This window comes from Thermothielavioides terrestris, chromosome 1 (genome assembly GCF_000226115.1).
Source record: "Thermothielavioides terrestris NRRL 8126 chromosome 1, complete sequence".
NCBI classification, from domain to species: Eukaryota; Fungi; Ascomycota; class Sordariomycetes; order Sordariales; family Chaetomiaceae; genus Thermothielavioides; species Thermothielavioides terrestris.
Window position 1 is genome coordinate 3503284 of NC_016457.1, and position 12234 is coordinate 3515517.

The window sequence follows — 12234 nt, forward strand, 5'->3', positions numbered from 1 at the left end:
AAGGAGGCTACCGCTCAAAGCGGTCCAAAAGCAGAGGAGCGGAAGCCCTAGGTCTCACCGCTGAGACCAAAGCAGAAGGATATGCCAAGATCCAGCGCATTTTGTACCCAAGCCGGGAAGATCCGTATCTGGAGTCAGGCGCTCCTCTGTCGATCTCTGGCTCCCTTGGGCAAATTAGATCCGAAGCAAGGAACGTCCCACCAACTGGCCAGGCGAGCGGGATCCGAGTTGCTGCGGGATGTGGCGAGTCCGGGTGTTACGTTGCTCGCTGCCGGCGACCTTCCTGGTGAGGACGGCACAGGGACAGTGGGCATGTTCCGACGATGTCAAGGCTACAAATGAGAAGGCCAAAGCATCATCGCAATGCAGCGATTGTAGCGGAAAGTCGAGGCCCGCTTGGCAGATCCCCCGCGTCACCCCCCTGGGATCGTTCATATTGTCCAATATCAACCATCCCGTGGCAATTATGAAAGGCCACCACGCTATATTATCATGCCAAGTGATCTGACTGGTGAGTTGAACCGGGCTACTGGTTCGCCTGGTCTGTGACCAGGTTCTCCCCTCCGTCAGCCAGGAATAACGGTTCGGGAACATGTAGACAAGGACGTTTACTTTAGCCTGTATAGGCAAATTGCTAAGAATAGACCGTGATCCCGCGCATTATGGAATGGATCATATAATCCAGCCCAGGAGACTAAAGCTTGCAATTCAATCAAGTGTCCTGTCAATCTCAGTTCCGGTTTTGTTCCAGCATCATGGGGAGAGCGAGCACCCGCCTTGGAGCGGGCTATTCTGTGGAGCAAGCTTGAAGGTCAGCATTTAAGAATACGACCATCAAATGCGAACAGGAGACAGCACGTTGAGTGATTAATGCAACGTTAAACTCTTCGTGTCTAAGCGATTAGCCAAGCAGTGATGATACCGGTAACACGTAGTATACGCCGTACGAAACCCATCACCAAACCCAGACCAGTCCACACAAACACCAGTGTTCCAATTCGACAACCGGACTCCAACCAGCACTGCTATCACTCCACCCAAAACACTATGTAGAAAGCACAGCATAAACAACAGCCAACAGACACTCGCCGCCAAGTGCAAACGCCATGCACAGTATCTTGCCTCCCGCCCGGTTGATGTTACTCCCCACGGCGCCTCAAAAACAGCTCCAAAACCCTCCTCTTCCTCTCCGCGACCGCCCTCCTCTCCTTCTCCCGTGCCTTACCACCCGCCTCCCCCCCACCACCGCCACCATCGCGACACACAATCTCCGCAAACACCTCCGCCACACGCCTCTCCCTCGCCCGCCTCCGCCCCACGGCCGCGGCCGCCTCCAGCACGGCAGCACTGGCATTCGTGCTGCGCCTGCCGAACCCGAAGCCCCTCCTCGCCGCGCCCGCCCCGGCGGCGAGGACCCCGCCTAGACCTCTTGCTGAGGTGCCGGGTGCTGCGGAGGAGGAGGAGGAGGAGGAGGGCGAAGATGGGGAGGGATTTGAGGAGGAGGAGGAAGGATCCTGCCTGGCTAGATCCAGCTCGGTCTTGGAGAGCGGCGCCAGGTCGGCGACGACGCGCGCGAGGGTGGTGGTGAGGAAGACGAAGGCGATGTTGTGGTGCGGGTTGGACTGGAGGATGTCGAGGATTGTGGCGCGGTCCTCGTCGGCGGTGGGGTTGTCTTGAAGTTGTAATGGTGAGTCGGTGCTGTTGCTGTTGGGGTTCGCGGCGAGGGAGGGGATGGACGACGTGGCAGCGGCCTGCTCGATGCGGTGCCAGACGGGGGCGGGGATGATGCCGTCTGTGAGGCCGCGGAGGAAGAGCACGAGGGTCTGGGCGACGGCCTCGAGGCGCTCGAGGGAGGGCGTTTCGGGGGCGAAGGTGGGTTGGATTGGCTTGTCCTGGTCGAGGGCGTCGAGGATGGCGACGATGTGCGCGGTTCGCGTGTCCGTGTCGGTGGACTTGCAAGTGGCTTCGTCGAACGGCCAGCCTGGATCCTCCGGGACGGCGCAGTGTTCGAGCATTTGGGCGTCGGCCAGCGCGCGCTGGGTGAGGGCCTCGATGGCGTCGGTCAGTTGCAACAGCTCCTTGGGCACCGGCTGCTGCACGGGGAGGTCGTAGGGGATGGAACCAGTTATCCCTCGTTCCGTCGATAGGCGTTTAACAAACGGCCGTATCCCGCCGTTGGGCACACCAATAAGTTCCACAACGGAGCGGCCGACGCAGGTGGGCGCCCAGGAGGCTCGTACCGGGATGAAGTAATCTCGACCGTCGGCTACCCGAAGAATAAGGACCTCTTCGAGGGCTGCTTGCCCCTCGTTGAGCATCCGGGCGAGGGAGATATCGTCAACCAGGGCACTGAGCTCAGCGTTTACCGTCTCGCCGGGCTCCAGTGTCACCTCCTTGCCGAGGTCGAAAGCCTCCGAACTGTCCTCGGCAGGTTCTGAGCGCACGAAGGATGCCGTCAGCCACTGGAATTGGCTGGGCTCCTCCGCCTCCGAGTCGTCGCCTGCTGGCTTCTCGACAAAGGAGAGTATCGCGGGGGTCCGGCCAGTGTTTGCCAGAGTCAGTGACGATGTCTCCTTCTGTAGGAACCGGATTTCCCCGAAGTCTACATGAACAGAAGACCCCGAGTTATCTTGTCTCAAGGCCCGTCGGGGATCGTGATGGTCTACGACAATGGTTATGCCTGGTCGCCCCTCATTCTCTGCCCGGTCGAGCTCTCGCGCAACCTCGGCATGCACCTTTGCTTTCAGTTCCGGCACGACAGCGTCGTAATCAAGCGTGAAAATGGAACTGACAGGCTTGTGGTCCGACGAGGTAATTCGCTGGTGAGAGGTGTAAAGATCGAGGCGTATCCTCTCTTCCTTGCTGTGGTGAGAAAGCTGCCCGCCGCCTCCGTCCTCGTCTGCATCATAGGCGTCGTACTCGACGCCAGCCGAGCTTGGTTGATCCTCGCCGTCGATATCGGGGTCGTAGGAAAACAGGACGTCATCATCAGCGGCTTCATCCATGCCGCGGGCCTTCATCTCCTCATCCTTCCTGCGTGACTCCTCCTCTTCCTTAACCCTACGTTGATATTCTTCCAGATCCCTTCGCGTGCGGTACAGGATCCGGTCGCACCAGCTAGGCGGGCGACGCTTCTCGCTGGAGTCGAACAGCGCGACGGTCCCAACATCATACTTGTAGGTCGGCAGAAAGCTGATGGGGCCTTCTCTCCAACCGTCGTGCAGAACCCTGCGTTCCTTGATCAGGCGCCTGAGCTGATCATGCGGAAGAAGGGAGTCCAGCGTGGACTGAAGGGAGGCGGGGTCATCATGGGGATCCGGAGGGACTTCGTCGGGGTCCGGGAGCGCCAGCGAGTCCTCATCGGCATCCACGGCGCCGGCGGCTTTGTCTCCGGCCTTGTCTTGCGCTTGTTCCTCAACAACCGGCTCGACAAGTTCCGGGTTCACATCATCGTCGCTGGAGGACGACAGGCTATCGACCACGATCGGCTCGCCCTCAAGCGAGCTTTCGCGGTGTAGTGCTGGTTTCGACAAGTCATACTCACCCCGTGTGTGGAGCAACAGCAGTCGCCGGATATCGTCGCCAGGCAGACGGTCGAGGCGGAAGTTCAGGTCGCCAAACCAAAATGCGAAGTCCTCGTCACCAATCTTGCCTTTTTCGTCCTCGGAAACGCCAGCAATGGAAATGGGGGCGAAGCGAGCCTGGGCCACTATTTGCTGGATCTGGTTTGTCCGCCTCTCCAAGTAGTAGTCCTCGACTCCGCTTGCCAGGTGGCTGTTGACGAACAACAGCTGGGTAGTCTCTCCTAAGACGAGGCGGGCGCACACGGCGCCCTTGTTACCCAGGTACCCCAGAGCGCCAGTCGCGACGGTCGTCGTGCTGACATTGCTGATGGTGGGGGCGAGCTCAGGCGCAGCGTAGGCGAGCAGCAGCATTCCCGCCAGTTGCTCTGCGGCTATGAGCCGAAAGCCGTCCGGCAAAGCCGCCTCCATGGCCGCCTTCCATTTGTCAGCTATCGCGGTGTCTGCGGCGTAGATCCAGGTCATGTACTGGCCCGGGGCCGAGAGGACATTAACCTCCTGGAGTCCCAGGACATAGAGCCCGATCCTGCCGCTTTCCACGAGTTGTATCGGCTTCTCGTCCGGCGAGCCATCCAGATCCTTGTCTCCTCCCGCCCCGCCATTGTTCGGCGGCTCCGCCGACCCGAGGGCGGGGTCAAGGCCTTCGCCGTCCACGAACCAGCGAGCAAGGTCCTTATCGGTGCCGGGGCACGCGGCGACATTCCATGTGCCCACCTTTATGCGGACACGATGGCGGCGGACGTATTCGGAACGGCGCGCGTGCACGGTCTTGTGGAGCGAGTAGGGGTTCGTGGACGAGAAGTCGACGGCGTCAGCGCTCGTCGGGTCGGCGGGCGCCTCCGAGATCCCCATGACGGCGGTTGCGGGGGTCGATCGAAATGTCGTAAACGATCCTGACGGGTTTGATGGATCAATCAAGGAGCGCCAGGATCAGGAGCGCGAGTGTTGTTGCGTGTAAAACCGTCGCAGCATCCCCAGGGACCCGCACCGCAGACTCGACGTCATTGCCAGCTGCCGGTACCGTGGAGTGTCGGAGGAGCGAGAAACCAGCATAGAGAGCGAGTCAGCGGTTTTATACGGTTTGCGGGCGGCCAAGTAGGAAGGCAAACATGACAGGCGGCCAGCAACGGCGCAACTATCAACGGTCGGCACAACCCGCTGCTCCTGTCTTGGTGACACATTTTCGTGTTTCGCGGAGACCGGCCAGAATGCGACGGATACAAGCGCATTAGCACGTGGGGCAGGTGGGTCTGGCCGCCAGCGGGTCCGGGAGCAACCTCACGGCGGGGCAGCTGCTGGGGCTCCTCAGGCCTCGGGCAGCTGCTTTTCGGGAGTTATCTGGTAAGGTAGCTGGTCGCTCTTTTTTTTAACAGGAGATCTTGGCAGCATTTTCCCAATTGTTTGACAACATATTCATTATTTTCTTCTGGTTTTATTCCTCATTGCAAATCTTGTTGATCGTGGGCATAGTGGACATCATCGGCATCGTGGGCATCAAGGGAAAAAAGAGCAGCGATTACAAAAATGAAGCCCTTTCAGTTGCCATGCTCTTTCCAGGGCTGAATGCCGTCCATCTTGAGCCGTCTCTGACTCGGGACTTGGTTTTGCAATGGATTGTCCAGCCAAACCGCTGTTGTTGCTTCGCTTCGGGTTCTTGCACCCTTGCCCTCCAGCTTTCCGGCGGTCTACATAGTAGACCTATTTCAAATTCCTGCTCAATACTGTTGCCTGGGGTGGTGGGTATCTCGCTGCTTCAGGGACCGAGAATCTTCAACTCGGTTTTCCGACTTGGGGTCCGAGCATCGACACAGTGCCCTATTCTTCCAACCTGTCCCGCTGAGCTGACACTCGCCGTGACTTTACTATACACTTAACTATACACGCTTCTCGCAGCCACGTGCGCTTCACCCCGTCCAAGCCAATGAGTACTAGCCCGTACTGGCAGAGCTTCGCTCTCAAGGCTCCTTCGCCTGTCGGCCCGCCGCCCCACAGTGCGTCCCAACGCCGATCGCCGACATCAACCGCCTCCGTTTCTCTGCCACCGTGCCTGTAGTTGGCAAACCCAGTGCCTCCAAGATTGGGTCAAGCGTATCACCTACAGCCACCAGCACCATGTCTCCATCAGTATCCTCCCGCGTAAATAGGAACCATCAAGATGGCTTACCCTGCATGCCCGCAATGGCCGAGACAGTAGCCGAAAAGTGTGGAATCTCTTGTCCCGTCCGGATGTCCCGAAGAGGTAGGAGCGGGTGGTCTTGTCGGGTTACCGTGGAGTTGATGATGCATGCGGTTGCGTTGAAATCCCTGCCACGAGCAAGGTGTTAGTTGGAGTTACCCGCCATTGTGTGTGTGTCCCGCCCACCTCGTCTTCAACATGTGTTCGATGCGCTGCATATTTACCCGTAGTGCTATCACGTTTTGTTGGAGTGTCGTAATCTGGTTGTTGAGGGCATCCGGAACCTGCGTCAAACGAACACCTAGGTCCGCCGCCTGCAGATTGGCAAACAGCCGATACTGCTGCGCCAGCTCCTCAAGTGTAGCGGCAATGGCTGCAAAGTTGGGCTGCAGCGCCATGGCTGAAGTGTCGAGGCCGTGCCTGGCAGAAACAGGTGTCTATGGTAGGTTGGTGGATTGTTCGGTGGATGGTTTCCTGGCTCCCCGAGCCCAGCAGGAGTCACTTGAAATCAGGTATCTTACGTCTGTGCCGTGCATCGTGCCTTCCAACAATGTCTCCTCAACAGAGGCCGGTTTCCATTCTGGGGATCGCGACAGCATGTGAGGTCATCCATTATTTCTGGCTGGACAGCAAGCCCCATTCTCGCCAATTGTACCAGGTGAGGCTGGTGTCACGCAGAAACGGGAAGCGCCGCAGGAACGACCGTTCGGTCGTTGAGCATCCAGAAAGGGCTTTGGATTATCTCAGCCCTCAGACCTCTTTCATTGCGTTCTCTGTTGCCGGGAGAGGTCTGTGCCCAGGCCTGCCAAGACGTAATCCCATACTAGTTTGTATGTAACGCTGTCCGCTAGACCCTTTTGAGAACCTGGCCCACTTTTTACAGAGAACGCCTTTGAAAGAGGTCTGAGGACAAAATTCCAGAATGGGGGGGGGGTTGGGCACGGTTTTGTATGGGAGCCGCAAAAAGGTGATGCAATCACTCGCCAATATCTCCACCACCACGCATTGTATCGCGAAGGCAATTACAGTCTGAAGATCGCCGTTGGCAGGCGATTCTATTGCGCCTATTTTTGTATATATAGCTGCGGTGTTTTCCTGGATGGTTGCCTCCAACGTAATTTCTTGGGTTGGGCACGCCTTTCTTTCCAGTCGATGACCCCCCCTCAATTTCCACACCATTGGGTCAAACGCGATCAAATTTGACAGCGACGTTGTGCTCATCTAGGCGAACCTCAGAGCCTGTTTTTCCCCCCTTTGATCCAACTGTATTGCCGAACTGTAGCTCAGAGGGTGTAGAAAATGGCCTGTAACGAGCTTGATCGCGGGCATCCTGGGCTTGCGGGCATCCTCCTGGCCAACGTGGGCATCTTCCTAGGCTTGCGGGCATCCTCCTGGCCAACGCGGGCATCTTCCTGGGTTCGCGGGCATCCTGGCCAACGCGTGGGCATCTTCCTAGGTTCGCAGGCATCTTCCTGGGCACCGTTAGAAAGCGTATTATCTGGCTATTGCGGATCAACTTACAGCTTGCCAATTCACCTCGATTTGATGGCGTTGTGGCCGTCGGCGCAATTCGCCCTGCTTGTTGCGTGCCCTGATCGGGTCAAATCGCGAATTTTGACCTCAGACCAGTATGGGCTCAAATTGCAATGGGCGCTCTGATTGGCTGTAGGCAGTGTAGTGGGGCAGTGTTGCAGGCTAAGCCGGTTTGAGGCCCGCGCAGTGAGCCAATTCAGCCCAATACTGGTCTGAGGTCTGAGATAAGCTTTGGAGGCCTTGGGAGCCAAGCACTCTCAGTATTCATGTACGGGCCTCATCTGTTCGTGGCGATTTTTTTTTCTCTTTTTCTCTTTCTTTTTCGACAGAGTTATATTGTCAGACAGCCACGGCCGTCATACCAGGGTGATGAGCTCCCCAGGCCACCCATCCTCATCCTTCTCCTGACCACGCCGTGCTTTCTCTTGCTCCACCACCTCGCCCTTCATGATCCCATGCACGTAGCATTCCCCTACCAAGCAATACTTACCGCTCTGCTCGGCCGCCCGCAGCAGGAAAGGGACGTCGCTGATCTGCACCACGCAGACGGTATCGCCCACTTTGCCGTGACGAGGAAACAAGCCGAGGCGACCGGCCTCGGTGATTCCCAGGCGCCGGTTGCGCAGCGCATTGATCAGTGCCATGCGGGCGGCCTGGAAGATCTGCCAGTCCGGAAAGGCGGCAAGGCTGTTCAGATCCAGCCTATCGCTGCTGCCTTCGGGGAGCTTCTGGCGAGCCGAGTACGTCTGGCCCGGTAGAGTGGGCGATCGTCCGGTGGACTCGTCAAGAAGGAGGCTGAAGATCTCGGCATAGGTACAGCTGGGCCACGACACGAACGAATTGTCCTTGTTCGCCACGAGCGTGCGCCAGAGCGTTTCGAAGAGCCCGTCAGGTTCTGCTGTTATCTGCCCAGAGTGCTGCAAGACGAATTCAACGGCAGATATCAGCGTCGTGTTTTCCGTTGTTGGGTTTGCAAGGCTGACGTCGGGGTCGCAAAAGACGTCGCTGACCACTGCAAGCGTGTCTGCCACCAACCCGAGCAGGCAGAGCTCCTCCTCGTTCTGACCCTTCACAAAAGGAGCAGTCTGAGGGAATCGACGGACGAAGATCAGGCCTTCGTACTTCGCGGCCGCGTTGTAGGGCCTTGTCTTGGTGTCAGCAAACCCTAGCGACACGGTCTGGCGGGGCTTTCTCCAATCTGGAACCCAGGAAGGGAGATCGGGCGAGGGTTCGTGATCAACACATAAGAGCATCCATGAGGGTGCTCGCAATGTGTTCTGGGTGATGAAGTAAGTAGCGTAGGCACGGTATTGCTTGGCGTCAGTCCACTCTGGGGCGTAACTGGGTCGAATAGCTGCTCTGTCGGCGTGACTACAGATGCCGAGGAGTGCATATATTCTGTCTCGGGCATCGTAGCACTGCACCTTCCGCGTGCTGGCGAGCAGCTCGATGAGGGGCGGTAAGTTTGCTGATGATGCCTGCTGGTTCTTCATGGAACAGAGCTCCCATGTCGACTCAAACACATCCGTCCCACGCCAACCGCTCGCATTCTTGTTCCCGGCGTCGAAGTCACCGAGCTTCGGCATCAGCCACCGAGCGACGCCGTGCTCCATGAAATCTTGGCACGCGACAGAGAGGGCTTTCCCCGGCAGAAAACTGGCACCGCAGACAAGCCACGGGTCCTGGGAGAGAACAAATTCTTGAATTACCCAGACCCGAGTGAACCATGGGCGCGAAAGCAGATCCCAGACATGGCTCCAGATCTTGTCGTCGGGCGGCGGGAGCACCCGCTTAAACTCGTTAGGATCAGACTCGGTGAGAATCATCTTGCGTGGGTCGCCATGCTTTCGCAGGAGATCCATTGCCGCGTCGGACTCGGCGTTGCCTTCACCCAGCCAAATAATGGTGTTCAGCGCATGCCGGTAGATGGAGGCCATGAGCGGGATCTGCCGTTCCTTCTCTCGGAGGTCGTTCTGGTTGATGCAGATCTGGTCAACCCACATGAAGCCGGAGCAGTCTGGCAAGCGAAAACGGCGCAGCACGGTCTCGAGAGACCGCGTGATGGGCAAGGCCTGCCCGTCGCACTCAATCGTCGCTTCGAAATTCGGCGGGCCCCAGACGTAGCTCAGAGCGGTGTACCACACCGGCTGGGTAAGATCCTGCATGGATAGGGCGTACTGGACCTGGTTCCTGCGGCGTGAGTCTGATTGTAAATAACTTCTCCCTGGTGGACGAGTTAGACTGACTTTGGGGTGGGGGAATTTCAACTCGAATTCCACGGAGCAGTGGACCAGATGGCATCGCAGCGTCTCGTCGCCAACGCCGGGTAGCACTTCCAGCACGCGGATCTCGTAAGGGTCTCGCAGCTCCCTGTAGATGCCATTCTGCTTGGCGGGCTCGTCGCATGTTGCCGAGTTCGCCGCGGTCTGCTCATGCTGCTTGGCGGCGGCCCACTTCCGGACCTCTGCTTCGGCGAACCGCTGTGCGGGATCAGAACGGCGAGCAAGTTTGAACTGCCGATGGATATCACTCTTCTGAGTCTCGAGAAGCATCCATTCGTGAAACGCTTTTTGCTGCTCCGTTTCTGCTGGCGCCGCCGGCGGTGTCGGTGGTGTCGATGGTGTCGATGCTGTCGACGGTGTACCACGCCGGAGGCGCCCGAAGATCGATCGTAAGCCTGGCATGGCTCCAGATGCCCCGCGCGATCTGGAGGACCGTTGATGACCTGGTGAGGCCTTGAATGGAGGCATACTGAAGACCTGACGCGGAATTTCAGGCACCAGCGCATGCAGGGTTTGCCGAGCCACGCGGCCATCATTTCGGCCCCCAACATCAGGGGTCAGTGGTGCCGAATTTACACTCCCAGTGTACGGAATACACACCATTACTGTGGTAGTTACTCCGTATATCCGGACACCTTCTCAAATAACGGGGATTTGTGGGGCAGTTCAAAAGACCAGGGTCGGAGAGGGCATAGTCAAAGGCTTGGACACGAAGAAATGACGAGTGGACGAAATTACGAGATGATCCATCCACCAACAGAGAAGGCGAGTGCCGGCCAGCGAAGATACGGACAGTACGGAATACACCTAGTTACATTCATACACACCGAATATGGATCGCCTACAACGGCGACCGCTGCCATACTGCCTCCACTCTCACATTTAGCTCAGCACAAGATATTCCCCGTCGAGGTGCGGGCTCTGAGCAACGCTATTACCACGCTCACGAACTGGGCTGTGAACTTGATTCTTGCTCAGTTCACGCCCAGCGCGTTGACGGCCATCGAGTTCCCTTGTCGCATACCGAGCACACATGACTCCCCTCGCCAGGCACATTGCGCTCGTGGGCCCCTGGCAGGTCTCCTCCAGCATGTTATGTATTAGACCTCCGTGCCTCTCCCAGGCTGGAAGAGGTGCACTTCTCTGCATCCTGCATGGGCCCACTCAGCTCCAGCTTTCAGTCCTCGAGGCCTATTTGGAAGAGATAATCTATTCTCTGCATGACCTCAATATTGTTCTGCGGCAGAGAGGGGCCCAGCTTCTCTCGGATCCACTTGCCCGTGGAGAAGCGGGGTTTGCGTCCCAGCACAGCGTAGGAGAGGAAGCTGAGTGGTAGAAACGAGGCGTGTTCGAAGTCAATAATGTAGAGACGAGGGCGGCCGTCGGGGTCAGTGGTGAACATGAAGTTTTCGTCGTTGAAATCGGTGTAACAGTAAACGAGCTCCTTCTCGAGAGCGACTTTGGGAGGCGGGCCAGGCAGATGCTGGTACGCCACTACTGCAATCTGTAAAGTCGCCGTTAGCAACGGTACCTTATGTACATACATACAACCGAAGTCATTGTGAATGGACGTACCCTGTTCAAGTGGTCTTCCAAATCCTGAACGGTGTTGTAGATGTGTGGGGCTTCTTGGTCTCTGAAGAGTATGTGTTTGATGCGGTGTTTGTCGCGGCTGTATGGGCCAGGAGTCGCGTCCGGTGGGACCGGTATGAGGCTCAGCAAACGGATTCCCTCCGTGATCATGTCGTAGTACTGAGCCTTGTTCTGCTTCCAGGTGATAGGATCGAATGTTTTGGCCAAATCTTTGACCTGGGTGGCCGCGAGAAGCTCCATGATGATGAAAGTGGCATTGTCTCTGCTGAAGACCTTGAAGACTTCGGGAACATCGATGTTGCAGCCGGGGTCCCTCTCGCGTTGCTGGCGCAGCCATTCCCAGGCCAGCCTTTGCATGTCTGCCTCGGCCTGCTTCTCGGGCCCACCAAACTTGACGAACACCACGGGACGCTCAGGCGGGTAGGCGAGGAACGGGTAATAGCGCCCGAAAGTCTGCTGGCAGAGTTCGTCTTCTGACAAGATCAGAGCGAATTGCCTCGCGGCCGCATTTGGATCCATGGCGGCGCCAAATTGCTGTGGTGCCGTCCCGTCTTCTGGCGGCATCGTTCATTCCTTCATTCACTGGGACTGCAGGCGAGAAAAACGACGCTCCAACGCTGGCTGGAATGGAGCAAACGTGAAGTTGTCGGCAACAGTTGGGGCTGCAGGAGCTGTGACTCGGCTGGCGTCCAATCACGTTGCATCCAGAGGTTGCCTGATCACCTGCAAACCGGCTGGCGGCCGTAATGGGGGTGTTGGAGCGGAGAGACTGGAAGTGGGCGGCGTAGCACGACGTCCGTACCGCAGCGGGGTTCTCTGGTGGGTCAGAACCATTGTAGGCGCTAGAATCATAGCCTGAAAAGTTTTGACAATTGTATCAAGATGCCTTCCAGATCTTTATAAGCATTCCGGTATATAGGAATCATTCCAGCTATACTTAGTCAGTAAGCGCCCCCTATAATGCGCTATATTTACAGGGCCCTATATTCTAGGTTTGCACTGCTATTTACACTGCATTGCGGTACGATACGATACATTGTATTGTATTGCGTTGCGGTGCGGTGTAATA

The 12234-nt window shown here is 57.5% G+C and overlaps 5 protein-coding genes across 5 annotated transcripts; 1 reads left to right on the top strand and 4 right to left on the bottom strand.

Moving 5' to 3' along the window:
- Nucleotides 1-753: 753 nt before the first annotated feature.
- Nucleotides 754-4433, bottom strand: THITE_2153038 (uncharacterized protein; the record flags this gene model as incomplete). The annotated part of the gene is made up of 2 exons (XM_003649381.1): nt 754-787; nt 1144-4433. 2 exons carry the CDS (start codon nt 4431-4433, stop codon nt 754-756), a joined length of 3324 nt encoding a protein of 1107 aa, XP_003649429.1.
- Nucleotides 4434-5294: 861 nt separating this feature from the next.
- THITE_2107958 (uncharacterized protein) lies at nt 5295-6549 on the bottom strand. The gene is made up of 4 exons (XM_003649382.1): nt 6279-6549; nt 5944-6194; nt 5746-5885; nt 5295-5676 (listed from the first exon to the last, which is right to left on the bottom strand). The coding sequence occupies exons 2-4, from the start codon at nt 6153-6155 to the stop codon at nt 5537-5539; spliced, it is 492 nt and encodes a 163-aa protein (XP_003649430.1). The 5' UTR covers nt 6156-6194; nt 6279-6549; the 3' UTR covers nt 5295-5536.
- Nucleotides 6550-6865: 316 nt separating this feature from the next.
- Nucleotides 6866-7504, top strand: THITE_2107960 (uncharacterized protein). The gene is made up of 2 exons (XM_003649383.1): nt 6866-7229; nt 7279-7504. The coding sequence occupies exons 1-2, from the start codon at nt 7057-7059 to the stop codon at nt 7301-7303; spliced, it is 198 nt and encodes a 65-aa protein (XP_003649431.1). The 5' UTR covers nt 6866-7056; the 3' UTR covers nt 7304-7504.
- A 36-nt stretch (nt 7505-7540) lies between these two features.
- THITE_2107963 (uncharacterized protein) lies at nt 7541-10138 on the bottom strand. The gene is made up of 2 exons (XM_003649384.1): nt 9537-10138; nt 7541-9473 (listed from the first exon to the last, which is right to left on the bottom strand). The coding sequence occupies exons 1-2, from the start codon at nt 9972-9974 to the stop codon at nt 7647-7649; spliced, it is 2265 nt and encodes a 754-aa protein (XP_003649432.1). The 5' UTR covers nt 9975-10138; the 3' UTR covers nt 7541-7646.
- A 574-nt stretch (nt 10139-10712) lies between these two features.
- On the bottom strand, nt 10713-11899 carry THITE_2107965 (uncharacterized protein). The gene is made up of 2 exons (XM_003649385.1): nt 11148-11899; nt 10713-11076 (listed from the first exon to the last, which is right to left on the bottom strand). The coding sequence occupies exons 1-2, from the start codon at nt 11727-11729 to the stop codon at nt 10750-10752; spliced, it is 909 nt and encodes a 302-aa protein (XP_003649433.1). The 5' UTR covers nt 11730-11899; the 3' UTR covers nt 10713-10749.
- Nucleotides 11900-12234: the final 335 nt, after the last annotated feature.